General features: G+C 56.8%; 2 protein-coding genes across 9 annotated transcripts; one reads left to right on the plus strand and one right to left on the minus strand.

Moving 5' to 3' along the window:
- The first annotated feature begins 917 nt into the window (after positions 1–917).
- On the plus strand, positions 918–21,021 carry TMEM101 (transmembrane protein 101). Of its 7 annotated transcripts, XM_039516926.1 has the most exons (6): positions 918–1,109; positions 2,700–2,880; positions 3,575–3,721; positions 6,454–6,717; positions 20,414–20,467; positions 20,888–21,021. In XM_039516926.1, exons 1-6 carry the CDS (start codon positions 973–975, stop codon positions 20,984–20,986), a joined length of 882 nt encoding a protein of 293 aa, XP_039372860.1. In that variant the 5' UTR covers positions 918–972; the 3' UTR covers positions 20,987–21,021. The 7 variants fall into 7 exon arrangements, with proteins under 7 accessions (XP_039372860.1, XP_039372859.1, XP_039372863.1 ...); XM_039516925.1 differs by lacking the exon at positions 20,888–21,021 and having other exon boundaries at positions 20,414–20,623; XM_039516929.1 differs by lacking the exons at positions 20,414–20,467; positions 20,888–21,021 and adding an exon at positions 6,913–8,324.
- NAGS (N-acetylglutamate synthase) lies at positions 10,258–18,428 on the minus strand. Of its 2 annotated transcripts, none has more exons than XM_039516924.1 (7): positions 18,261–18,428; positions 14,580–14,854; positions 14,296–14,500; positions 13,612–13,792; positions 13,226–13,397; positions 12,474–12,656; positions 10,258–10,617 (listed from the first exon to the last, which is right to left on the minus strand). In XM_039516924.1, the coding sequence occupies exons 2-7, from the start codon at positions 14,780–14,782 to the stop codon at positions 10,482–10,484; spliced, it is 1,080 nt and encodes a 359-aa protein (XP_039372858.1). In that variant the 5' UTR covers positions 14,783–14,854; positions 18,261–18,428; the 3' UTR covers positions 10,258–10,481. The 2 variants fall into 2 exon arrangements, with proteins under 2 accessions (XP_039372858.1, XP_039372857.1); XM_039516923.1 differs by lacking the exon at positions 18,261–18,428 and adding an exon at positions 17,161–17,175.
- Positions 21,022–26,900: the final 5,879 nt, after the last annotated feature.

Raw genomic sequence — 26,900 nt, forward strand, 5'->3', positions numbered from 1 at the left:
AGGAGCGGTACAGCTGGGTGGGGACTGACAGCCGTGACTCCTGGAGTCTGATCCTAGCTCTTGGAAGGGGCTGGGGTCTAGGGGCTGAGGATGAGGGGGTGGGGATTGGGAGTCAGGACCCCTGGCTTCTGTTCCCTCCTGTGGCAGGGGAGCGGTGGCAGGTGGTTGGGGGAGGGACTAAGTCAGGACTCCTGGATTTGATCCCAGCTCTTAGAAGGGAAGACGGGGGAGAGTGGGAGTCAGGACTCCTGGGTTCTGTTGCCAGCCCTTGGCAGGGAATAGGGAAGGAGGTTAAAACAGGGGCGTGCATGCATTGGGGAGGGGGTTTGGGAGTCAGGACTCCTGGGTTCTGTTGCCAGCCCTTGGCAGGGAATAGGGAAGGAGGTTAGAACAGGGGGGTGCATGCATTGGGGAAGGGGTTGGGGAGTCAGGACTCCTGGGTTCTGTTGCCAGCCCTTGGCAGGGAATAGGGAAGGAGGTTAGAACAGGGGGTGCATGCATTGGGGAAGGGGTTGGGGAGTCAGGACTCCTGGGTTCTGTTGCCAGCCCTTGGCAGGGAAGGGGGTACAGGGTTGGGAACCAGGAGGAGTGGGGGGGAAGGGGAGGCAGTACTCCTGGGTTCTTTTCCCAGCAGGGCAGGGGCACAGAGAGAGCAGAGAACTCCTGGGTTCTCTCCCCCCGGCCTGAGGCGGCTGGCTGGTGCAGAGGGGTCAGAACTGGGGGTGGGGCTGCCCTTCCCCTGGCCGGGCTCTGTAGCGAGGACCCTCCCCCCCCCAGGACACTGCTGGGCGAGGGGAGGCCCATCGACTCGAGCAGCAGCGGGGCTGGAAGGAGCCTGCGCCCGCGCATCCCCAAGAGGAACTCCCGTAGGCGGAACCCCCTGCTGGCGGGGCGCGTTTCCGGCCGGGCAGGTGTGGGGACGGACGCGAGCGGAAGCGCGCTGCCGGACCGGCTGGGCTGCCCCGCACTAAGATGGCGGCGGCCGGGGCTCGGCGGCGGCGGTTGCTGCGGCTGCTGATGCAGCTCGGCTCGGTGCTGCTCACGCGCTTCCCCGGCTGGACCGGCCTCAGCGCCCTCAGGCTCTTCGCGGAGCGGGCCGACGCCCGCAGGGGGGCGGGGCGGGGCGGGGCGGGGAGGGGCAGTCAGAGGAGTCAGGAGGGATGGGGATGGGGAGGGGCAAGGGAGGAGTCGGGGTGGGGAGGAGAGGAGTCGGGGGTGGGGTGGAGCCATGAGAGATGGGGAGGGGCAAGGGAGGAATGGGGAGGAGCTGGAAGGAGGGGGGAGGGAAAGGGAGGAGTAAGGGGTGGGGTGGAGTCAGGAGGGATGGGGAGGAGATGGGGAGGGGCAAGGGAGGAGTCGGGGGTGGGGTGGAGCCAAGAGAGATGGGGGAGGGGCAAGGGAGGAGTGGGGAGGAGCTAGACGGGATGGGGGAGGGGCAGGGGATGAGATGGGGAGGAGTTGGAGCCGGCCAGCAAGGAAGGGAGAGGCGTGTGTGACAGGGTGGACCCTTGGGGGAAGAGGCGGAAAAGGGAGTGGAGCCTAGGGAAGAGGTGGAGAAGGGGGCGGGAACCCAAGGGAGGAGGTGGAGCAGGGGTGGGGCCTTAGGGCAAAAGATGGGGCCGGGCCCATCACCAGCCATTAGAAAGGTGGCAACCCTGTTTGGCTTGCAATACCCAGCTGCAGCTAATACTGGAGTGGAAACCCTGTAGCACTGCATGTGCCTCTGTTCGTCAGAGGATGGAGATGGATGGCAGGGGAGAGATCACTTGATCATTGCCTGTTAGGTTCACGCCCTCTGGGGCACCTGGCATTGGCAGATACTGGGCTAGATGGACCTTTGGTCTGACCCGGTACGGCTGTTCTTATGTCACGGAGAGAGGCACTGTGAATGGCTTTGAGCTTATTTTCATAACGTGGAACGGCAAGCTTGGATAATTTGAGTGGCCTCCCCCTCCATTCATGGTAGGCATTAGGGGAGGCAGTGTTGCCTAGTGGATAGATCACTGGACTAGGGCTCAGGAGATGTGAGTTCTATTCCTGGCTTTGCCACTGGCCTGCTGGGTGACCTGGGGTATTTTGCTTATTATTATTACTCATGTTTATTATGGTAGTGCCGACAGGCCAACCAAGATGGGCCTCTGTTGTGCTAGGCGCTGTACAAATACAATAATAGACGTTCTTTGCCCTGGAGAACTTACTGTATTTTATTTTTTGAGTGGATTTGCTTCCTCGCTCCGTGCCTCAGTTTCCCCCTCTGTAATATGGGGATAATGACAAGTGCTTGCTTGTCTGTCTAACTTTCTTTGGAAAGTGCTTTGAGATCTGTGGGAGAAAAGAGCTGTATAAAAGCTCGGGATTATCATTAGAGAAGGCTGCAGCTGAGGCATGCTGATGGGATGACGTGAGGAAACTTCCCTTGCCATTCGTTGGCCCTTACATACTCCAGGATAAATACAGGACCTCCGTGCCCAGGGCTGTCCCTTGGACACTTATTCACAGGCTAATGTGGGAGAGAGAGCTCAGGTTTCTAATATCTCCAGCCTGAAAACAGAGTTCTTCCCAAGGCGGTGCCTGAACACAGCTGGGCACCCTGGGCTCACATGCATGGAGGGTTGTGGCTGCTTTGTCCTGCTTATGTGGTATGACTTGATTCCTCAAATGTCCAACTGGATTGAAACTCCTTCCTTGTCTCCCCCTAGGAAACCTGACATCCCCGTCCCATATCTGTACTTGGACATGGGGGCAGCGGTGTTGTGTGCCAGCTTCATGTCCTTCGGGGTGAAGCGCAGGTGGTTTGCACTGGGAGCTGCTCTTCAGCTGGCAGTCAGCACGTACGCGGCGTATATCGGGGGCTACGTGCACTACGGTGACTGGCTGAAGGTGAGGTGTTTGTCGGAATTCCCTGGGGGGCTGATCGGCTGGGGGGCGGCTGCCTCATCTGTTCCCATGCCAGCCTCGCTTAATAATCCTGTGCTGTTTGGCCTATCTGAAATGAGTGTAGATCTTAGTCCAGGCTCCCAGGCACGAACATCCGAGTGAAGCTGGTATCCTCATTGGGCCTCCTTGTTGGCTCTTTCAGCCGGGAGGGCGAGGAATTAAGAGGCCATAGAGACTGAATCGCTCCCTCGCTCCTTGAGATCAGGACGGTGTAAGGGGAAACTTGCCCTGCCAATGCCTGGGTTGCATCTGCTTTGTGAATAGAAGAAGGCTTCAGTCTCCATGTTAGTATTTCAGTGAGAGCAAGAATTATCCCCATCGCCCTGTCCTTCCCCTTCTCTTCCCCCTCCACCCCCATTTTGATCCTGCTAGTCTGCTATCTCATGGCCAAAGCAGCTGCTTCAGCGAGATTGCATAGCGCACCTAGCTACAAGCCCACACACTTTCTTCCTGACCTCAGCTGATGATCAGCTTGTGCCCTGAAATGTGAGAGGTCTGTATCCAATGTAATGCCCCTGCAGATGTTGTTTTCATGTATCTAAATGCCTCGTTCTTTTATTTATTTTAAGTTTATGGGGCTCCTTTTTATTTCCCAGTCGCTAACAGATGTCCGCGCTGTGTGATTTTCCCCCTGCAGGTGAGGATGTACTCACGAACCATAGCTATCATTGGTGGGTTCCTGATCTTGGCGAGTGGGGCTGGTGAGATCTATCGTCAGAAGCCACGGAGCAGGTCCCTGCAGTCCACCGGGCAGGTCTTCCTCGGCATCTACCTCATCTGCGTGGTATGTACCCAGCGGGGCAGGAGCTGGCTGGTGCCACGGTGGGCTTTCATGCACAGCTTTGCCACTGCTAGCCAGCGTGCGTTGGCTTGCAGTGAAATCACCAGAGCACGGGGACGAAGCGGGGTGATCGGAAAGAAACTGGGATTCGTGTGGCTGTGGCCGCAATTGGGAAAGTGTGGGTGTTGGAGCAGATTGTATCACAGCTGGGGGAGATCAGACAAGGCCTCCGGCCTCTTTGCTTGTTAGCAGAGGCAGTGCGGATATTTACAGTGTGCACATCCGTTGCTGTTCTTTCTTGTTGGCAGGCCCTTCAGAGCTGGGGGGATTCTCTGTGGGGCACAGGTGGCCACTTAGGGTGCCCCTTGGACTAAAAGGGGCTGTTGCCAGAGGAACACCCCAGCTGCCATGGGTACTGGCCAGCCCTGACCTGCTTACTCTGCCTGTGGACTTTTTGCTGCTCCCTATTTTTGTTTATTCGGGTGCAGCAAGGTGCCTTTGGGTGTCACTTCGGTTCTAGAATTCTTTGCACCTCCTTTGGACAGCCCTGCAGCCCTACTGCAAAGGATTCTGGGATGTTTAGAAAGCCATAGCACTATTTGCATATGACTGGACAGAAACAGAGGCAGTGGATTGGATCGGTGGGAGGAGCATCAGCTTCCATGATCCCCTAAGAACAGCCCTGCAGGTGGACGAGGCAGAGAAATGGAGATAGTATTTTGGCACCAGTTTGTGCCCTTAGTCTTTGTGGTTATTGTTTGATTGAGTAGCAGGCACTATTCCTTCCTGCACACCGCTGTATTAAATCAGAACCCCCAGCATGACAGCAGGGGGCACTGTGCCACGGGTGGCACTGCCTTTCAGAGGGGATGTAAAACTGGCATCCTGATCCCATGGTGCTTTGGGCAAAAGTCAGCTATTAACCTTGGTCTCCTGGCCAAATTCCAGCCTGATGATGAAACTATAATGAGATCCAACGGCTAGAAGTTGACACTAGATACATTCAGACTAGTAATAAACTGGCAAATCTCGGGGAGAAGCAGGGAGGTTATTTTACCTTGGAATTTGGCACTGCTGCGACTGCTTCTGGAATCCTGTGTCCAGTTCTGGTGCCCACAATTCAAGAAGGATGTTGATAAATTGGAGAGGGGTCAGAGAAGAGCCATGAGAAGGATTAAAGGGTTAGAAAACCTGCCTTATGCTGAGAGACTCAAGGAGCTCAGTCTATTTAGCTTAACAAAGAGAAGATTAAGGGGGTACCTGACCACAGGCTGGAAGTACCTACAAGGGGAACAAACACTTGATAATGGGCTCTTCAATCTAGCAGACAAAGATCTGAAAGATCCAGTGTCTGGAAGCTGAAGCTGGAAATAAGCCATGAATTTTTAACAGCGAGGGTAATTAACCACTGGAACAATTTGCTGAAGGTTGTGGCGGATTCTCCATTGCTAGAAAATTTTTAAATCAAGGTTGGCTGTTTTTCTAAAAAGATCCATACTCTAGTTCAACCACAAGCAGACTTGAAACAGGAATTAATTCCAGGAAGTCCTGATGGGCTGTGCCAAAGGTTGGACTAGATGAACATAATGGTCCCTTTTGGCCTATACTTTATGAATTGCATTTGGCCTCCTTCAGTTTCAGTTGGTCTCCTGCACCTCTAAGCTGCTGTCTAGTGATTGGGTGCATGCAGTGAAGCAGCTGCCATAGCGCACACAATCCCCAATGCCTTTTGGGATGAAAGGCTGTGGATACGTCTACACTGCATTTGGGGGATGTGATTGCATGACATGTAGACATACCTGAGCTAGCTTCAGTAATGGTAGCAGTGAAGCTGCAGCAACATAGAATCATAGAACTGGAAGGGACCTTGAGAGGTCATCTAGTCCCGTCCCCTGCACTCATGGCAGGACTAAGTATTATCTAGACAGTCCCTGACAGGTGTTTGTCTAACCTGTTCTTAAAAATCTCCAATGATGGAGATTCCACAACTGCCCTAGGCAGTTTTTTCCAGTGCTAAACCACCCTGACAGTTAGGAAGTTTTTCCTAATGTCCAACTTAAACCTCCCTTGCTGCAATTTAAGCCCATTGCTTCTTGTCCTGTCCTCAGATGTTAAGAAGAACAATTTTTCTCCCTCCTCCTTGTACCAACCTTTTATGTCCTTGAAAACTGTTCTCATGTCCCCTCTCAAGCTTCACTTCTCCAGACTAAACAAACCCATTTTTTTTCAATCTTCCCTCATAGCTCATGTTTTCTAGACCTTTAATCATTTTTGTTGCTCTTCTCTGGACTTTCTCCAATTTGTCCACATCTTTCATGCAATGTGGCACCCAGAACTGGACTCAATTCTCCAGCTGAAGCCTGAGTAGAGCGGAAGAATTACTTCTCGTGTCTTGCTTACAACACTCCTGCTAATACAGCCCAGAATGGTGTTTGCTTTCTTTGCAACAGCGCTACACTGTTGACTCATATTTAGCTTGTGATCCACTCTGACCCCCCAGATCCCTTTCCGCAGTGCTCCTTCCTAGGCAGTCATTGCCCATTTTATATGTATGCAACTGGGCGGGGGGCCCCTGGTGTATGTACCCAGGGTCCTGGCCGGGCGGGGCTAGATCAAAGCTAGCGTGGGTATGCCTAGCCGTGCTGTAGTCACACATCCTGATTGCAGTACAGACCTATTCAGTGTGTATGAATTTGCTCCTACCTCTTGGTTTACTGTTCCACTGCGCCCTACAGGCCTATTCCCTCCAGCACAGCAAAGAGGATCGTCTGGCTTACCTCAACCACATCCTGGGTGGCGAGATCACCCTGCAGCTACTCTTCATCCTCTATGGGGTGCTGGCCCTGTCGTTCCTGTCCGGTTATTACGTCAGCACGGCCGCCCAGATCCTCTCGGTGATCCTGCCCCTGGTCATCCTGTTCATTGATGGGAACCTCGGCTACTGGCATGACTCCCGGCGCGTCGAGTTCTGGAACCAGATGAAACTCATCGGGCAGAACGTTGGTATCTTTGGGGCTGTCATCATCTTGGCCACGGATGGTTGAGATGGGATAAGTGGGGGCGGATAGGACAGGCCTCGGGGAGGCTCTCCAGTTTGGGGGAGGGGATGGGATTCGGTTTTTTTAAAATCACCATTATTTATTCTTTTTTTTACTATTTTTAAAAAATTCCTAGTTGATTTTTCCCCTTGACAGGCCAGGGGCCTCAGCAGCTGCCTCCTTTTCGAGCACGCTAGTCCTTCATCGCACTTTCAGATGTTTTAAGCACAGCCCTATAGAATCTCACTCTTCTGGCTCTGTGTAGCAGCAGAGGGGAGGGGTCTCCCTGGACATTGTAGAACAGGGTCAGACTAGCTCAGTGGGTGTGTGAGCAGCGTAATTCCTCCACTGAAAGGAGGAGTGGATCCTGGAAGCTTGGGAGTCCCCCTGGGGAGCCAGATGATTGGTTACTGGAAAGACGCCGACAATGAACTGAATGGGGGACTTCAAAGCCGCCCCTTCATCGTCTGTGGTGAACTCTGCACATTGGTTGCAATGTGTGTGTGGGGGGGTGTGTGTGGTGGGTGGGGACGGACAACGGTAATAATAAGCTAGCTCTTATTTAGTGCTTTGCATCAGTAGATCTCAAAGCTCTTTACAAAGGAGGTCAGTGTCATCATCCCCATTGTACAGACGGGGAAACCGAGGCACGGAGCAGGGACGTGACTTGCCCAAGATCACCCAGCAGGCCAATGTCCAAGCCAGAGTAACCGTCCTCCATTCGTTACTTAAGCTGGTTCTCACTGTGCTTCTAACTACTGCCTGTGGAATTTCATGGGGTTACAAAGAAACCCTGCTCCCCGAAAGGATGCAGTGCTGCGGAGAGGAGCGATTTCAAAGGGGAACAGCCCTCAGTGCTCTTGAGAGGGAGAAGGAAGCTGCTCCGGAGATGAGAAGGGAATAATTTTGCCTCTTGCCCCGCTCCCGCTCTGTGTGCATCCGTCCATGCTGCCTCCAGTCCATCATTGGAGCACGCGTGTGACTCAGTTGTGCATTGCCTTGTCTCCTGGCACAGCCCCATGGAGGGAGCAGATGGACACTGCTTTACAACGGGACAGTCCTGCCTGCCAAAGCCTGGGGGAATGAACAGCTTCACAGAGGGGAGCTGCTACCCATCCCCCTATGAGAGGGGGAATTTCCAGAGTGCTGGGGTGGGGTGACTGAGTGAGGAAGGGAAGCTTGAAACGGGGGAAAAGTCCAGTTCCCAACCCTCTGAGGATCCCATGTCTTACAACCCTGGCCAGTGATGGTCAGCGTCAGGGACTGGGTGGGAGACCGCGCTCCATGTTCTAAGGTGACATGCTGCCCAGAGACAACTTGCCTTTGTCCCATAAGGGCCTCCTGCCACCAGGCTGGGTTTGTCTTTGGTTGCAAGGCCAGCTGGCATGCAGGATCTCGCTAGCGCTAGCGCCCTGCCTGCCTAAGGAGAGCTCTCAACCACGGTCACTCTCTCAACTGCCTAGATCAAGCCTTCCACTTTGACCTGCTGTTGCGTCTTCCCTATTTTTTAAACCACTTTCCCCATCATGTATTTCTGATGATTAAATGAGAAAAGGCTTTTAACTCCACCCCTTGTTTTATTTCTTACCGGACATTGTTTGGCTTTAATCAAGCCAGGCAAAACCCCGCCTATGGTACTTCTCCGTATCTGAGCACCTCACAAGCTTTACTATGTTCATCCCACACACATCTCTTCCCCCCCGACCCCCCAATGTCTATTAACCCCATGTTACAGATGGAGAACTGAGACTCAGAGGCCCAAAGTAACCCAGGGTGTCCGTGGCTGTGCAGGGAACAGACCCTGTGTCTTCCGAATCCAGGCTTGTGCCCTAACCGCTGGGCCATCCTTCCTGTCTTCCCCCTAATCACAGGCACATGAACAGAGGAAACTTCAGCTGCTTTTCCGCTCCAGAGCCAGGTGGTCAGATCTTACTTAAGCCACCAACAGAGATGCTGGCAGGAGAGACGTGTAAGCCAGAATTTCTTAACCTAACGTTAAATAAGCAGGCCGACTGTGAGAGGTGTCGGGCGTCATTGGAGTACCTAGTACCTCCCAGATACTTAGGGATTTGTCCTCCACCACCCCTCTGAGGCACAGCAGTGTTGTTATCCCCATTGTACAGATGGGGAACTGAGGCTGAACTGCCTTACCCAAGGTCATGCAAGAAATCTGTAGCAGAGCTGGGAACAGAGCCCAGGTCTTGCGTCCTGCTGCCCAGTTCCTCGTACCTGAATAATGTCTCCCATCTTCTGCTTCATATGCACACTGCTTTTAGCTTGTGCCTAACCAGTTGAAGCTATGGTACCTGTACATTTCCTCTCGGGCTTACTGGGGCTCAGCGTGGGTAGTGCTGGCATTTTAAGAGTTTATTGCAGGATCATGGCACTTAACCAGACAGGCTCTCCTTTAACCCTGCCCCTGGGGATGCTAGTGCTTAAACAGATCATCTCAGACTTACTGCTGCTTTACTGGCTGACTAGCAAGAGTTCACAGTAGATTCATGGCAAATATCTAGCAATTTGACATTGAAATGTTTCACTGGCAGGGATGCTGGGGATGGACGACGAGTAGGTTTGTGATCAGGGTAAAATGTTCAAAAGTGCTCAGGGGACTTAGGAACCTGGCTTGTTTTCAAAAGTTGCTCAGGTGCCTAAGTTCCAATTACAATAAGACTTCGATTTCTAAGTCACTTTTGAAAATGGGCCATAGGCTGCCAAGTTACTTAGGCCCAGATTTGGAGAAGTATTTAGGCATTGCCATGCTCAGTGAAACCGAATTGATTTAGGAACCTACATCTCATTTTCAAAAGGGATTTAGATGCCGAAATCCCACTGAGAGTCAGTAGGATTTAGGCTCTTAAAATGAGCTTTAGGTTCCTAAATCAGTTAGGTGTTGCAATGCCAAGTGCATCAACGCCTAAAGACTTTTACAAATGTGGGACTTTGTCACTTCTGACAACTTTACCCCATTTACGTGTGGGGTTTTCAAAGGCACTAGCTGGAATTTCACTGGCGGTTTGGTGTCTGCGTCCCTTTGGCCGCTCTGAAGTTCCCAGCTGACATTTGTCGATCAGTTCTGGTGCACAGTAGCCTTATGCACTGGTTAAGGAGAAAGCAGTAAGATCCTAACGTCACACTGTTGGGATAGCTAAAGAAAGGCGAGAGACCTTGAAAAAGCCAAAACCACATTGAAAGTTGACGTTTTCCAGCTACTCTTGTCTGTTTTCTGCTGTACACATTGTGTGTAGAACTCCACTGCCAGGCTGTTGGCTCCTATAAATACAAGCTTGTGTGTGTGACTCCTACTTGCTGTTCCACAGGATTGTAAGGAAAGATGTCGCTGCTCTTTTTACACGTTCGTTAATGGTCCCATTTTATAGGTCGGGACAGTGAGGCACAGAGAGGGGAAGTGACTTTGCCGAGGTCCCACAGTGAGTCAGTGGCAGAGATGAGACTTGAACCCAAGAGTCCCGACCCCCTCGGGCAAGAGTCTGCACAACACAGGCTTCACTAGCACTTTATTAGGGAAAAGCTGGGTGCTGAATTGGCGAAGGGGGTTCTTTGTGCCAATCATTCCTCTGGGTGCAGGAAACAACCCTGGGGCTCTGTGCATGGCTGGCTGTTCTGAGCTGTTTCTTCTTCTCTGGTCTTGATGTACGAAGGCCTGACTCCTCCCAAGCCCAACTTGCTCTGCTCTCGCTCTGCCTCGCTCTAGAAAGATCGCCCTACGGTTTGCAGAACGAGTCTGGAATGGATTTTGCGTGGTTCACCAGCTCATAGGAATCCCGGATGTCGGACAGTCCAAACCAGAAGAAGATCCATTGGTGGTTGGTGAAGCTTCCATCACTGTGCTTGAAATACCTGACGGGAACAAAACAAACGCTTAGTCCCAGAGCAGTATCTGTATCCCATAGAGCAACAAGAGCGTCCGTTGAGACAGTGACAGGGATAATACTGGCTCAGACTTGCCGCCCACTGTATCTAGCTGGGCACTAAGAGTGTCTGAGTCCCTCCTAGACATCAGTGACTGTATCCTTGCAGCACCTCTGTACGTAGCATAGTAGTGGTAATTCTGTTTGACTAATGGGGAGGTCCAGAGTGAGTGAGCGGGGGTTACAGGTCAGAGTTAAGGGGCATTGGCAAGGAGGGAAACCTAGGCCTGGCATAGTATGGGGTGCTGTGCATCAGAGTATAGCTGCACCGGTGGAGGGGCCCAGCCCTGGTGTAGCAGGGGTGTTGCAGTCAGGATTGAGATGCACTGCCAGAGCTGGGTGTGTATGGTAAGGGTAAGAGGCATTGGCAGAGCTGGGTGTGGGGAGCCCAGGGCTGGAATAGCCGGGGGGCTGCAGGGCAGGGTTGTGGGGCATTGGCAGAGCTGTGTGTGGGAAGCCCCAGGCTGGAATAGCCGGGGGGCTGCAGGGCCGGGTTGTGGGGCATTGGCAGAGCTGGGTGTGGGGAGCCCAGGGCTGGAATAGTCGGGGGGCTGCAGGGCAGGGTTGTGGGGCATTGGCAGAGCTGGGTGGGGGGAGCCCTGGGCTGGAATAGCCGGGGGGCTGCAGGGCCGAGTTGTGGGGCATTGGCAGAGCTGCGTGTGGGAAGCCCCAGGCTGGAATAGCCGGGGGGCTGCAGGGCCGGGTTGTGGGGCATGGGCCGCGCGGGGTGGGGGGAGCCCCGGGCGGGATTCGCGGGGGGGCTGCAGGGCCGGGTTGTGGGGCATTGGCCGAGCTGGGTGGGGGGAGCCCAGGGCTGGAATAGTCGGGGGGCTGCAGGGCCGGGTTGTGGGGCATTGGCAGAGCTGCATATGGGAAGCTCAGGGCTGGAATAGCCGGGGGGCTGCAGGGCTGGGTTGTGGGGCATTGGCAGAGCTGTGTGTGGGGAGCCCAGGGCTGGAATAGCCGGGAGGCTGCAGGGCAGGGTTGTGGGGCATTGGCAGAGCTGCGTGTGGGGAGCCCAGGGCTGGAATAGCCGGGAGGCTGCAGGGCAGGGTTGTGGGGCATTGGCAGAGCTGGGTGGGGGGAGCCCTGGGCTGGAATAGCCGGGGGGCTGCAGGGCTGGGTTGTGGGGCATTGGCAGAGCTGGGTGGGGGGAGCCCTGGGCTGGAATAGCCGGGGGGCTGCAGGGCAGGGTTGTGGGGCATTGGCAGAGCTGCGTGTGGGAAGCCCCGGGCTGGAATAGCCGGGGGGCTGCAGGGCAGGGTTGTGGGGCATTGGCAGAGCTGGGTGGGGGGAGCCCAGGGCTGGAGTAGCCGGGGGGCTGCAGGGCAGGGTTGTGGGGCATTGGCAGAGCTGCGTGTGGGGAGCCCAGGGCTGGAATAGCCGGGGGGCTGCAGGGCAGGGTTGTGGGGCATTGGCAGAGCTGCGTGTGGGAAGCCCCAGGCTGGAATAGCCGGGGGGCTGCAGGGCAGGGTTGTGGGGCATTGGCAGAGCTGCGTGTGGGGAGCCCAGGGCTGGAATAGCCGGGAGGCTGCAGGGCAGGGTTGTGGGGCATTGGCAGAGCTGTGTGGGGAGCCCAGGGCTGGAATAGCCGGGAGGCTGCAGGGCAGGGTTGTGGGGCATTGGCAGAGCTGGGTGTGGGAAGCCCCAGGCTGGAATAGCAGGAGAACAGTTAGTGTGTCTAAAACTTGAGCCCAGAACAGATGTGCATCTGTGTCAGCGTCCACCAGGAGGGTGGCATTCCCAGTGGAAATGCTGCTCTGCTCCAGTCTCCTTTCCACCTACCAGGGGTTAATGGGGTTGGTGACGCGAGACCTCCAGAAGAGGGTCCTGAGGTCCTGCCGAATGCACTCCCACAGCATCTGGCCGGAGCCTTGGCTTTTCTTGGTGGAGCTGACCACGAACTTGTCCAAGTACGGCATCCCGCCCAGGACCGGCTCCTTCGTGATGATGGCTGCTGCGTTGTAGCTGGGTGACAAAGGGCAGGGTGAGCGGGCCTGGGGGCGGCACGAGCAGACTCTGCTTGGCAGGGAAGGCTTCCAAGAGGAAGGTAGGAGATTTTGCACCTTCTGTTCTCCCTGCCTCGCTCCCCTGGGCCCATGCAGCTGCCACGAGGGTTACCCCAGCTGTCCGCTTGTGGGAGCTCTCAGGCACTACAGGAGATAACCACGTTGTGCCTGGCTTTCGCACGGCCCCACGGTTCAGAGGCTCTGGGGTTTGGATCCATACTCTAACAGGAGCCAGTTGGGAAGGCTGGAGCTTGTCTTTCGCAGGCTGCGTGTGAGGCTAGAGGCCCTTGCTGTGAGGTGCTGCAGGTAAGGAGAGACAATCCCTGCCCCCAAGAGTTTCCTCTCTAAACAGATCAGGCAGAGAAAGGGGGGCAGGGAAGGTTTTCAGATCTCTGGGATACAAGACAATCCCCAGAACTAACGGCCTTCAGTGGCTGAATAGGGATCTCTCCCCTTCTTAAATATCTCGCTGCCTGCCTGCTCCTAGAGCTCCTGGGCCCAGCAGAGACGGGCACAGGGCCTCCTTACCCCTCTGAGAAGTAGATCGAGTGCAGCCTGGGCCGTATGGAAGCCAGGTAGTCCCCTCGGAGGGTCTTCCCGAAGGACGTGTTGATCAAGGAGACCAGGCGCTGCTGGTCCAGCTCCTCCAGCCTCTCGGTCCGCAGCATGCGCTCAGCGTTCCTGAACAGGGTCCCCGAGCCTGGAGCCAAAGGGAAAAGCAAGGGCTTTGCTCGCTCAGACGGTCTCCCGCAGAGCAGCAGCGCTGTGAGTCCTGCTCCGTTCGCCGGCCACCTGGGGCGCCAGTGCGAATTCTCCAGCCAAACTCCGCTCCCCCATCCTCACTCCGAGAGCGCGAGGCAGCGGCTGAGCCCGGCGGGGCAGGCCCAGGCCCCAGCCCCGGGGACCACACTCACCTTTGTTGCTGAAGATCTCGGCGAGCAGCGCGCCCGCAGAGACGATGACGGCGGAGGCCTCGTAGGGCAAGCGGCTTAGCAGGTCGACGATCAGCCTGACCTGCTGCTGCTCCTTGTGGCCCATCCACTGGGCTTTGGTCACTAGGTCCAGGTCGGCGGGCAGGTTCACATGCCCCAGCACCTGCAAGGCCGCGGGGGGCTCAGCAAGGGGATGGGCGATGTCTGCATGGGTTAGGCCCTTCTGCCCATCCCCTGCTCCAGGCTGGCTGCTGAATCCAGCCCGGGGTGTAGTGGGGAAGTTTGGCTCTTGCTCCTGCCGGGGTCAGCCCCGGTAGAGGGGTGCAGTGCAGGGGGCTGCTCTGACCTTCTCCCAGCTGATGCGGCCCCGCCCCACGTGTACGTACCTGCCCTCCAGCCTCTCCCCGTTCGCGTACAACGCTCCTCAGCTCTGTCCCCTGGCTCCCCGGTCCATGCATGGGAGGGGGTTACCACGGAGGGGTGAAGGGAAAGGTGGGGGGCCCCAGGAGGCAGGCGGGGTGTGGGAGTGTCTCTTGGAAGCAGGGCACTGGAAGGGGCACTGGGAGACCACGTCCCGGCACTCGGAGCGGGAGGCATGCGTCTAGCCCAGCAGAGGGTGCGCGAGTCGGTGTCTCCTGTGCCAGACCCTGCGCTGCCCTTACCCACCTTCTGCCCGGAGTTCCTGATCCCCCCGGTCATGTTCAGGAAGATGATCTTGGTGGGCAGCAGCGCCCTGGAGACGGCGGCGGTGACCTCGACGGAGTCCAGCAGCAGGGACTGGCGGCCGCGGGTCTCCCCGACGGGGCAGATGATGGGGATGTTCCCGGACTCCAGGCACCACCGCAGCAGGTCGCTATCCACGGAGATCCCACTGGGAGCAGAGAGAGGGGTGTTAACGGGGAGCCATCGGCAGGGTAAGGAGAGCCGGGCCTGCAGGCTCAGCGGCTCACCTGGAGCTGGCGGCCAACTGCTCCGCTCCTAGCACGGCGCCGGCCCCGAAGAAGGGCATGGTGGCCGCGGAGTTCTGGCGCAGGGCGTCCGTCAGGGCCTTGCAGTTCTGGGTCAGCAGCGCCTTGGTATCCCGGAAGGTGAGGGTGTCGCTCAGGGAGCTCCGGGACGGCAGCCCCAGCACCAGCAGGGGCTTCATGTCCATGCGCTGCAGGAAGGCCAGGCTGAAGGCCAGGCTGGTCACGGTCTCCTTGCAGCGGGAGACGGCCTCGTCCACCTGCCCAGGGGAGAACAAGGGAGCCGCCGGTCAGGGCCCCGGGGGAGGCTGGGCGGGAGCCGCCCTGGGCACCGAGCGCCTGGGGGGTGGGCAGCCCTGGCTCCGCGTTAGCCCGTGGCAGAGCCGCTCCTATTGCACTGCGGGCACGTGCGGGCACTGGGTGGCTGTGAGCTCGGGGCCCGGCAGGGCCATGCAGAGCCCGGGGGGCGGGGAAGAATGTGGCTGGGAGAATGGGGCCCTGCTGCAGCCAAAAATTCCCCTCTCTGCCTCCCCTAATACTGTTCTCTCCCCTCCCCCACTACAGCTATTGCCCTCCCCTTCCAGCCCCTCCCCACTACAACTATCACTCCTCACCCCTCCCCTCCCCACTACAGCTATCGCCCCTCCCCTCCTGGCCCCTCCCCACTACAACTATCACTCCTCACCCCTCCCAGCCCCGCCTCCCCACTACAGCTATCGCCCTTCCCCTCCTAGCCCCTCCCCACTACAACTATCACTCCTCACCCCTCCTCCCCACTACAGCTATCGCCCTTCCCCTCCTCCTAGCCCCTCCTCACTACAGCTATCCCCTCCCCTCCTCATGCCACCCAGCCCCTCCGCACCACACTACAGCTATCCCCCTCCCCACTACAACTATCACTCCTCACCCCTCCTCCCCACTACAGCTATCGCCCTCCCCTCCTCCCAGCCCCTCCCCACTACAGCTATTGTTCCTCCGGGCCCCTCCCCACTACAGCTATCACTCCTCTCCCCTCCCCACTACAGCTATCGCCCCTCCCCTCCTCCCAGCCCCTCCCCTCCTCATGCCACCCAGGCCCTCCCTGCCACACTACAGCTATCGCCCCTCCCCTCCCGGCCCCTCCCCACTACAGCTATCCCCTCTCCTCTCTCTTATCAACCCATTCCCTCTCCTCCCCCATCAGCCCATCCCCACCCCAATCCCTGTAACGCTTGGTGCCCTTTGTCCCTAGCAAAGGCTGTTATCAGCGGCCCTTATCTGGACCCTTGCTATCAGGCACAGCTGGGCTGATCCAGCCCTATTCTTCCCTGGAGGAATGTTTCCGAGGACTTGTGGCCAATGCTTGGCTAAAAACAGCTCCTCCCCACCCCGCCCCCAGGTGTGTGTGGGGCGGGAAGGGAGGAAGTGGTGGGAGAACCAGCAGAGGTAGCGCTCTGGGCACTGATGTACTGGCTGGGCCAGGAGCCTCTCTGACCCCGCATGCCAGTCCCTACAGCCCAATCCGCTCCCCCCGTGATACTGGAGCAGAGAAATGGGCCCGCCAGGCTATTGGGTCCCTCTAATCCAGTGTCACAGAGGAGACCCAGGGAGTCATCCGGACCCAGACCCGGAGGCTCCTAACTCCCATAGATGTCAGTGGAAGTTAGGAGCCTTAAATGGGCCCTAGCCATGTGACCCAGTGAAATCTATCCACAGTACTGCTCTGGCCCCCTCCCAGCACCTGTGAGGCAGGGCTGTGATCCCACAGCACAGGCAGGGAATAGGGTGACCAGAGGTCCCGATTTTTGGGTCTTTTTCTTCTATCGGCTCCTATTACCCCCCACCCCCTGTCCTGATTTTTCACACTTGCTGTCTGGTCACCCTAGCAGGGAGCCAAGGCCCAGTGGGGCTAAATCCGGCTTCTCAAAGGTTTTTCGGGACCTATCTCCCATTGAAAGCAGCAGGAGTTAAGCTCAGATCCTCAAAGCTATTTAGGTGTCTAAGTGACATGCCCCAGGTCACACAGGAAGTCTGTGGCAGAGCAGATAATTGACTGTAGCTCTCCCAAGTCCTAGGCTACAGCCCTAGGCAGGGGTCACCCATCCCCAGCCCCCTAGTCTATCTAGGGTGGTAGCCTGCCTGTACCAGGACAATCTAGTTCAATACCCCATCTTGTGGTGTTTGCCTCTATAACAGGGGTGGGCAAACTTTTTGGAAATTGTATGATGGGCCATGAATGCTCATGAAATTGGGGGTAAGGGTGTGGGTGGGGGTGAGGGCTCCAGGGTGGGGCCAGAAATGAGTTCAGGGGGGTGGGGTGTGTGTGAGGGCTCTGGGGTGGGGCTGAGGGGTTTGAGGTGCAGGAGGGGGGTGCAGGCCGGGACCGAGGGGTTCAGAGAGTGGGAGGAGAATCAGGATGGGGCAGGGGGTAGGGGTATGGGGGTTGGGGTGAGGGCTCCGGCTGGGGATGCAGGCTCTGGGGTGGGGCTGGGGATGAGGGGTTCGAAGGGCAGGAGGGGGATCAGGACCGTGGCAGGGCATTGGGGTGCAGGGGGGCTCAGGGGTGCAGGCTCTGGGTGGCACTTACTGCAAGCAGCTCCCGGAAGCATGTCCCCCCTCCAGCTCCAAGGCGCGGCCAGGCGGCTCTGCGTGCTTGCCCCATCCACAGGCACCACCCCTGCAGCCCCCACTGGCCGGGAACCACAGCTAATGGAAGCTGTGGGGGTGGCACCTGCGGACGGGGCAGCACGCAGAACTGCCTGGCCGTGCCTCCATGTACTATGTAGGAGCCGGAGACTTCCTGGGAGCCATGCGGAGTGGGGAAAACCCCCAACCCCACTTCCCGGCGGAAGCTAAGGGCCTGATTAAATGGTCTGATGGGCCGCATGTGGCCCGCAGGCCATAGTTTGCCCACCCCTGCTCGATAGCATCCTGAGGCAGTGAGTTCCACAGGTTAATCCCACATTGCTTCCAATTCTATTTCCTTTCCTCTTGTTTGACTTGGCTGCCTTTTTAATTCTGGTTCCTCTTTTAGTTATTAACTGGTTTATAACCTGCTCTGCCAGCCGGCTACTTGTGAAGCACATTTTTTTTTTCATCCTAAAGTATCATATTCATTTTGCTGGGATGCAGGGCAGGGGAGAGAACCTTAATCCTGATCTGTCTTGTAAAACACTGTGTGTAGACGTGCTTGGATGGTTCAGAAATGTGATGGAGAGACGGCCCCGATTCACAGATTTTTGCAGTCTCGGCAGCGCCATCCCCAGCATCTCCCAGCCTTCCACTCCTGCTGCCCCCACTCTGCAGCCCCCCAGGGCTTTGGGGCTGTATCTGCCCCCTGCTTGCCCCTCCCACCCACAAACCCCGTGAGTCTGGTGCCCCCTGGCTGTGTTCACCCCATCGCAGCTGTGGGTCCAGGGCCCCTAGCCATGACCACCCCCCCATGGCCATCCCACTACAGCTGTGGGTCCAGTAACCCCCCACAAACTGTGGGTCCACTGCCCCAGGGGGCCATGACCACCCCCCAGCTGTGGGTCCATTGCCCCCCGGCAGTGACCCCGCAGGGCGCCTGCCTCCCCATGGCTGCCCCATTGAAGCTGTGGGTCCGGTGCCCCCTGGGGCCGTGACACCCGCCGCCCCCAGCTGTGGATCCGGTGCCCCCAGGCCGTGGGTCCGGCGCCCCCTCACCTCGATGACAGCGAAGGGGCGGCCGCCGGCGTGGCCGAGCGCCTGGAACTGCGCCAGCCAGTGCCGCGCCTCGCCGGGGCTGCCGCCGCACTCCCGGAGAAAGGCCTGGATGTCCCGGCGCACCACGGGCGCGGGCACCGCCCCGGCCCCGGCCAGCTCCAGCCGGGCGCCCGCCAGCCCGCCGGGGTCCTCCGCCGCCGGCCGCCCCTGCCGGGGCGCGGGGGCCGCGGCCGCTCAGCACCCGCGGGACGGGCGCGCAGAGCAGGCGGCCGGCCGAGGCCGCCGCGGAGCCGGCGCTGAGCGAGCCCATGGCGATGCTGCGGGCGCTGCAGTGGGGCGAGCGCGACACCCTGGGGCCGGTCCCCGCCCCCTCCCTCCGGGCCCCTCCGAGCAAATCAGCGGCCGGCTCCCGAGGTGCCGCCCCGCCTGGGCGCTGGCCCCCGCCCGGCCCGGGGCTGTGCAAACAGCGGCTTGAGCAAGCCCAGCGCGTGCTGCGGTGCCGGGCCAGGGGCCGGAGCCAGGTGCTCCGGGGGTTGGGACATCCCGCTCCCTGCACAGATCAGAGCCGGGCCCGCCCCTCCTGGGGCTGCGGGGGGCTTGTGCCAGCTCCCACCTGCTGAGGCTGGTGGGGGGGTTCCCTTTCCACTGCTTCCCGGCTCCTCTCCCAGGCCTGGCCTGAGAATCCTGGGGCCAGCTTGGCAGAGGGGGCCTGCCCTGCTGGCTGCAATGAGAGCTGTTGAGAGCCGGGATGCCAGGCCACAGGCCTCTCCAGTTGGGACCCCCAAAATCAGTGGCTGCTGGTGAAAATTACAGTTTAAGGCCATAAGTGGGTGGGAGTTCGGCACCGAAATACCATTGTGGATCTGGGCTGGAATCGCTAACTTGCTCAAGGTTGTACAGGGAGTCAGTAGCAGAAGAGGGAATGGAACCCAGGAGTCCTGCTCCCAGTGTGCCTGCTCTAACCACTAGACCCTGTTCGCTCCCACAGCTAGGGACAGAACCCAGGAGTCCTGCTCCCAGTCCGCCTGCTCTAACCACTACACCCTGTTCTCTCCCACTTAACAGTTCTGATTCCCAGTCCTGCTCTAAATATTGGATCTTCTCTTTCCCCAGACCTTGGAACAGGGTCCAGTGGTTAGAGCGTGACTGGGAGTCAGGACCAGCCCTTTGCTGTGACCATACTGGTGAATAGGTCAGGAACACGAGCAGCAGCAAAGACCGTTGTGGGGAGGAACGTGCCAGTTACTGTCGGGGGGTGCGGGTTATAAATGGTAGCGCTTTGTCCTAGAGACAGCAGTAGACATGGATGCATGAGACTGATTCTCATGCACGTGTTTCTGGAAGCTTTGATAAATGGTCTTGTAACAATCATGGCTAGTAATTAGTGATAATTGGAGTCTGTCCAGGCGAACCTGGGTAAGTGAAGCCGTTAGTTATATCCATTGAAAAGGATCGAAATCACTTCCATCTCTGCTGCCTTTCTGCAGTTGTTCCATGGTGAAGTGTAGTCGCGAGAAAGCAAACGTGCTGTATTGCTGAGAGACGAGCGGGCTGGAGTTTTGGGTCTGTCCGTCTGTCTTTCTTCCACCCCAAAAGAGCCGGGGCCGTAGGAATGTGCAGCAAACCATTAAAGGAAAAAATAACAGGTCACAGCCGTTTTACAGAGCTTTGCATGTCCATGTTGTAAGAGAGAGATTCCACCCTGCCAGTACTCTGGACACTTTTCGGCAGAGCTCATCTACTTCACTCATTATGGGAAACTGAGGTCCAGGGCAGTGTTCTCAGGGCGTCCTGGTAGCAAAGTCAGGAACAGAACCCAGGAGTCCTGAAGCCAAGTCCTGTGTTGTCTCCTTGAATCCATCTCCCCTCCCAACTTCTCTAATCCCCGACCTGCTAGGTCTCTTGCCAATCTCCATTCAGCCCAGCCAGAAGTTCTGGGCTGAATGCAGGGACTTCTGGGTGAGGAGGGTCTCTGACCTGGTATTCAGGAGTCCCATCCAGCCTAGGAGTCTATGCCTGTGTTTCACTCTCTGGAGCACCCAAAGGGGCTCACCAGACCGTCGATGGGCCCACAGGGTGAGAAGCCGTGGACTAAGCCAGAAGCCCTGTGTGGGACGCAGCTCCTGATACGTTCTCACTTTGTGTCTTATCAGAATGACCTGCCAAGGCCTTTTAGCCACGTGATGATGTCGTCGTTCCCGAAAGCCGTGAGTTGGGGTCAGCTTTGTGTACCTGGAACAGCATGCCGGAGCCTGGGCCAGCTTTCTGTTGACCTCCCAGGGTTGGCACTTGCGTGGCTGGGAGAGGGATGTGGTGGGTGCGTTCTACTGTCATTTCTCAAGAGCTGATAAAAACATAAGAGCAACAAAGCAGCAGCTTGTGCCCCGGAGTGAGTGGAGAGCTTCAAAGAGAGCTGCTCCGTATAGAGAGGGGCTGTCGATAGATAGGAGAAAGCAAGTGGTCAAGGCCATCGGAGGGTGGGGGGAAATGGATCAGTGCTATAACATCCCATTCCCCTAGCAGCCACCTTCCTGCAGAGATTCAGGCCTGCTCTGTGCCTTTTCTATAGGGGCGTAACTAGGTCGGTTGGGGAGGTGACTTTTTTACCCCATCGTGTTTTTTTCCAGATGGCTAGGAGCCCCGTCCTGGATCCAGGACCCGCTGGCGCTAGGAGCTGTACAAACAGAACAAAAAGATGGTGCCTGTCCCAGGGGGGTTGCAATTGAAGTGTAACACTGCACCCCCAGGTGGGTTGTCAGCAGTGGGGATTGAGATACGGCTGTAGCAGGCACCTCAATCTCTGTGGGGCCCAGCCACTGCCAGAGAGGGACCGAGGGACACGCCGCGCTGACAAGAGACAAGCGGATTCAGATGGGGGACACAAGGAATCAATGAGCCAGTCTAGTTCTCTAATAACAGGAGGCCCAGCTGTCAGGCTGAGAGGTCTGTGTCAAGGGTGGGAGATCAGCTGATGAGGATCCCTTAGATATCTGGAGGTTTCTGGGGTCCCTAGAGAAGAACCTCTCTCTTTTTTTTTTCTGGAAACCATTTTCAGAAATAAAACGAGTCAGTTTTCGGCAACAATTGTTCAGCGTCTGGGGGTTTTTCCCCCTGTTGAAGAGCTGACAACGTTGATTGACAATGCAAGTTCCCTGGGGCAAGGTTTGGTTCTGATGTTTTGCATCGAAACGATGTTCGGGTGGAAGCGTCCTGCCCAGCTCTAATCACCAGGGTCACTTTTAGCCTGTGTGCGGCCTCTGCCCCCTTTTATCTCCAGCCGCCATCACGTGCAGGGGGATCACCTCCAGGAGAGGAAGCCAGAGTGCAGCCAGTGAGTGGAGGGATTATAATCAAATGATCACATGTGGGGCTGGAATGGACCTTGAGGGGTCATCTAGTCCGGCCGCTGCGCAGGACCAAGTAAACCCAGACCACCCCTGACGGGGGTTTGTCCAACCTGTTCTTCCAGACCTCCAGAAATGGGGATTCCACAACCTCCCTTGGAAGCCTATTTCGGAGCTTCACTACCCTGAGAGTTAGAAAGTTTTCCCTAACAGCGAACCAAAATCTCCCTGGCTGCAGGTCAGGCCCATTTCCTCTTGTCCTACCTTCAGTGGACACGGAGAACAATTGATCGTTGGCCTCTTTGTCACAGCCCTTAACATAGTTGCAGATTATTTGCAGTCTTGTTTTCTGGGTATGAACTGAGTGTTCAAAAAAAAAATGCCCATTTTTTTTACCCTTTCTTTATTTCAGGTATTCAAAACCTTTCATCGCTTTTGTGGCTCTCTTCTGGACTCTCTCTAGTTTGTTCACAGCTTCCGCAAAGAGTGGTGCCCATCTGAGGCCTTGCTAGCGCTGAGCAGAGCGGGACAGGTACCTCCCCTGGCTTACACACCACACTGCAGCCCGGAACGATATTTGCCTTTTTCGCAACTGCAGCACATTGTTGCTTCATCTTCAGGTTGTGATCCACTATCAGCCCTGATCCTGTTCAGCGGTATTGCCACCTCGCCGGTTATTCCCCATCTTGTAGTTGCGCGTCTGCTTTTGTCCTTCCTAAGTGAAATACTTTGCACTTGTCTTTATTACATTGCGTCTTGCTGGAATTCAGACCGATTCTCCAATTTGTCCAGATGGTTTTGCATTCAAATCCTGTCCTCCAAAGTGCTGGGAACCCCTCCCGGCTTGCAGTCATCTGCAAATTCTATAAGCATCCTCTCCACTCCCTTATCCATGTCATTAATGAAAATATTGAATAGTACCGGACCCAGGACCCCACTGATTAGCTTTAAAGCTGTTCTCCTCTCTTCACCCCCTGTGGAGCTGGATGAGCTGTGTCAGGGCTCTGCTGTCCCCCATGCTCATGCCATGAGATTTATTCCAGGCCAGAAAAAAAAAATAAAATAAATGACATTAAAACACTGGCGCTACAATGATTCTTTATGGCAAATTGCCTGTCGCCCTGCGCTGGTTTCCTGCACAGAGGAGAAGCTGCTTGTCTTTATAACCTCCACTCCTTCCTAGACTTCTGTTCCTGACGTGAACTGTGCCCCTGGTACTCCCGCTGCTCCACCAATGATCCATCTTCTCTGATGCCAGGCCCTTCACCTTCCTGGTCCCTCTTGGCCAGCTCCCCCCTTCTCTGCTGGTAAGTCTCCCCGTAGCACTGACCTCTGTGATGCTCGCAAGGTGTGAACTGAGTGTTCGGAACTGAGCCGGCTCTTCCGAGCAACCCCCCCTCGCCCCCTTCTGGTTAATGTTGGGTTATGGTAGCAAGAGGTGTGTGTGTGTGGGGGGGAAGCCTCTGCCTTCGTTAGGCAGATAAAGGAGGACTTGAGCCTTCAGGGTGCTCAGCCAGGTGCCCTGATCTTCAAAAAACACAGAACTCCGAAGAGACCAAGGGCAAAGCTGATCATAGAACCATAGAATATCAAGGTTGGAAGGGACCTCAGGAGGTATCTAGTCCGACCCCCTGCTCAAAGCAGGACCAACCCCAACTAAATCATCCCAGCCAGGGCTTTGTCAAGCCGGGCCTTGAAAACCTCTAAGGAAGGCGATTCCACCACCTCCCTAGATGACGATGCTCTTCCTTGGTGAGGCGAAGGCACTGTAGGCACTGCCAGCAGGTGGTGCTAGAACACTGATCTCCGGGAAGAAGTGTGGCTGTAGCACAGCTCGAGGGGAGAATGGAGCTCGCAGGCAATCGGGTGCGTGGGGTGCACTGTACTGCAGCTCCCAGTGTCGCTCCATTGACGGGCTGGGGGCCAGGCCTCTGCCTGAAAGAGACCAAAGTTCGAATCTTGGCCCCGTCGCCAGGGCAGTGGGGGAAGCTCTCCTGGCCCTCTACGCCAATGTAGGTCTCCAGAGTGCTCAGTCTACTGATGGTTTCTGTGTTACTGAAGCGCTGCGCTTCAGCACTGTATTGTGCCCGGTGCTGTACAGACCCTGTGCAAAGAGCTTCCAGGTTCATCAGCCCAAGGCAGGATTGTTACCCCCATGTACCAGACGCAGAACTGAAAGGTCACACGGGGGAGTCTGTGGTGGAGCTGAACCAACATCTTTGCAATCCCAGTCCAGCGTCTTCACCACCACCTCATCCATCCTGGCCGCATCCTTCATCAGGCTGGAACATTCGCAAGGGAAAAATGAAACACCAGGCCAGGCAAAACTGCAGGCAGGTTGCCTCCCTGCTGCAGAGCCAAGGGGCTGTTAGAGTGTCTGGGTGAGCCAGGACCCCACTGGGCTGGGTTCAGGATCTTGGAGTCATTGTGGGTAGTTCATCCGCTCAATGTGCAGCAGCCGTCAGAAAAAGCGAACAGAAGGTTAGGAACCACTAGGAAAGGGGCTAGATAGATAAATAGATCTATCAATCCATGGTACGCCCACACCTGGAATCCTGCGTGCAGATCTGGTTGCCCCGTCTCAAAAAGGATCCATTGGAATTGGAAAAGGTACAGAGACGGGCAACAAAAATGATCAAGGTGATGGAACAGCTTCCGTCCGAGGAGAGATTAAAAAGACTGGGACTCTTCAGCTTGGAAAAGTGACGACTAAGGGGGGATAGGATGGAGGTCTATAAAATCACGACTGGTGTGGAGAAAGTAAATAAGGACGTGTTATTTACCCCTTCACATAACACACAAACTGCGGCTCACCCAATGAAATGAACAGGCAGCAGGTTTAAAACAAACAGGAAGTATTTCTTCACACCGCGCACGGTCAACGTGGGGAACTCGTTGCCAGGGGATGTTGTGAAGGTTCAAAAAAGAAACTAGATAAATTCATGGCTATTAACCAAGATGGTCAGGGGTGCAGCCCCATGCTCTGCGCGTCTCTAGCCTCTGTTTGCCAGAAGCTGGGGATGGATCGCTCCATGGTTGCCTGTTCTGGTCATTCCCTCTGGGGCACCTGGCATTGGCCGCTGTTGGAAGACCAGATACTGGGCTAGATGGACCTTGGGTCTGACCTAGTAGGGTTGTTCTTACATTCTAGGCTCCCAGGTACTGAAAGCCTTGACGGATGGAGCTGGTGTCTGCGACCTAGCTCAGGGCTGCACTTCCCAGTACCCTGGGGTGATTGTCCCAGGTGCTGAGCACCCCTCCCAGGGGCTGAGCACCTTCCAGGCATTGGATTGATCCCCATGTTAGCAGTGAATGCGACTCCAGCTGCCACGCGCCAGGGCTGTGGTTCTGTTCTTGGTCCAGCCGGGTGTACACCAGCGCCTCCCTTCGGGGGCTCTTAATGGATGCATCTGGGCTGGCTGCCGCTTGGGCATAGCCGGGATCGGATTCTTGCTTGACCTGGCAGCCAGGAGCTGTGCTGCCCGGCAGAGGGGTGGCACATCCCAAGGCTCTGTGGCATCAGGTCATGGATCTTGGCACTAGAGGGCACCATTACCACGTCGCTCGCAGCCCGCCGCACGTTCTGCGCAGCGGGTTAGCTGGCGTCCCTTGAACTGATGCCATGAGTTTAGCTGGGTAAACCTCCATTGGCTACAAAGCAAGAGAGATGGAAAAGGGACCTCGCCCTTCCCCCAAGCTGGTTGTTCGATACGGAAGAATAAAAAGCCGCTGGCAAACAGTTAATGGGAAGCGGACACAGAAATCATTTAAGGGCTAGGTTGGTGGCCTCAGGGGGGCGCTGTGCATTGCCATGCAGGGATTTGCTCCCAGCCTGGCCTAGTGGTTATCTCAGAACCGGCCGAGTGCCCGACTCGTGCTCTGCAGAACGGCCTGGGCCCAGGTAGCTCATTCCTGGCCTGCCCGACGCCCAGGTTGGATCTTGAGCCAGGAGCCCTTGGAGACGAAGTGGCTGGAGGCAGATGTTGCTGGGACGGTGCCTATTGGGGGTCTCGCTTCCCGGCCCTGCCTTCCGGGGCTGTGTCCTCCTCCACCTGGCCTGTTTGGTGCCACCCCACCAGGCCCTTTGGATTCAGTTGCTATGGCTGGTTGACTGACTTTATGGGGAGGAGGCAGCCAGATTCTTAGCCAGAGGAGTGAACAGTGGAACTCCAGCCGGAGAGAGCCCCTGCTGCGTCCTTCACCAACTCACTTCCCCCGCAGGCACAGTGGAGGTGTCTGCTCTCAAGGGGGATCTGGGCACAGGATGCGAGGCAGTATTGCCTAGCGGACAGAACACTGGACTGGGACTCAGGAGACCTGGGTTGTGTTCCTGCTGGGTGGCCTTGGGCAAGTCACTGCCTCTCTCTGTGCCTCAGTTTCCCCATCTGTGAAATGGGGATAATGACACTGCCCTCCTTGGTAAAGCGCGTCGAGCGTTAGGGGTGGAAGCGCTACAGAAGAGCTAGGGAGGATTATCATCGTTTGACCCTGTCATTCTCCAGCGGTAGCCACCCAGGGCTCTGCAATAGAATGGACTCGGCGGTTTTTTACCACTATGTTAGCTAGTCTGGCTCTGAGCAGGATCAGCCAGCCCAGAGCCACGTCCCTGATGCTGCTACCACCAAGGGAGAATGAAGGCCCCTAGTTTTCCTAGCCGGCCAAGGCCACAGAGTCTGGAACTTCTGCCCAGTCGTGTCCCATGCAGGTGAGAGCAGAGGCCATGGGGGCCGGGGGTTGGGGTCCGTGTGTGTCTACAGTGGCTCACGCCATCCCTGCTCTGTGGCTAACCACGGGGCTTGGCAACGCACTTGATTCCCAAATCTCCCAGCTCTGGCAGTAAGGGGGCCGCTGGGAATAAACCCGTCAGTCTCGCCAGGGCTGTCAGTTTATTTAGAACCAGTCTCAGGCGTCAGCTTCTCTTCCCCAGAAATCAAGGGGGGGGCTTAGCTGTCTCGTCACGAGCAGTCCTGAGACATCGGCGTGTCTCACTGAACTTCCCAGCCAGGGCGAGTGGACCGGGGGCCAAGAGGGAACCTTTGATTCACACTCAGCATGTTCTCTTCGGCGCTGGACCCATCCCCGGCGCCAGTGGCCTTCCACCAGGCCACTGAGTAACTTGAGTTTTCCGGTTCGGTTCATTTCTTCCCTGTCCATCCCACAACGAGCAGCTCCTCCATCGCTGGCGCGTCATGTCGATGGTCCGTGAGCGCTGGCGATGAACGGCTCACGGCTGCAGCACCTACCCGGGATCGCACAGCTCCCTACAGACATTGAGGAATGACTGAACAGGGATTGA

The sequence above is a fragment of the Mauremys reevesii genome, linkage group 27, assembly GCF_016161935.1.
Source record: "Mauremys reevesii isolate NIE-2019 linkage group 27, ASM1616193v1, whole genome shotgun sequence".
In the NCBI taxonomy this organism is placed as follows: Eukaryota; Metazoa; Chordata; order Testudines; family Geoemydidae; genus Mauremys; species Mauremys reevesii.

Coding starts and splice junctions, on each gene's coding strand:
- TMEM101 (XM_039516925.1), top strand. CDS start 973: ATGGCGGCGGCCGGGGCTCGGCGGCGGCGGTTGCTGCGGCTGCTGATG. Junction 1,110..2,699: donor GAGCGGGCCGACGCCCGCAG/GGGGGCGGGGCG, acceptor GTCTCCCCCTAG/GAAACCTGACATCCCCGTCC. Junction 2,881..3,574: donor ACTACGGTGACTGGCTGAAG/GTGAGGTGTTTG, acceptor TTCCCCCTGCAG/GTGAGGATGTACTCACGAAC.
- NAGS (XM_039516924.1), bottom strand. CDS start 14,782: ATGGACATGAAGCCCCTGCTGGTGCTGGGGCTGCCGTCCCGGAGCTCC. Junction 14,501..14,579: donor CAGTTGGCCGCCAGCTCCAG/GTGAGCCGCTGA, acceptor CTCTGCTCCCAG/TGGGATCTCCGTGGATAGCG. Junction 13,793..14,295: donor TCAGGAACTCCGGGCAGAAG/GTGGGTAAGGGC, acceptor GCGGCCTTGCAG/GTGCTGGGGCATGTGAACCT.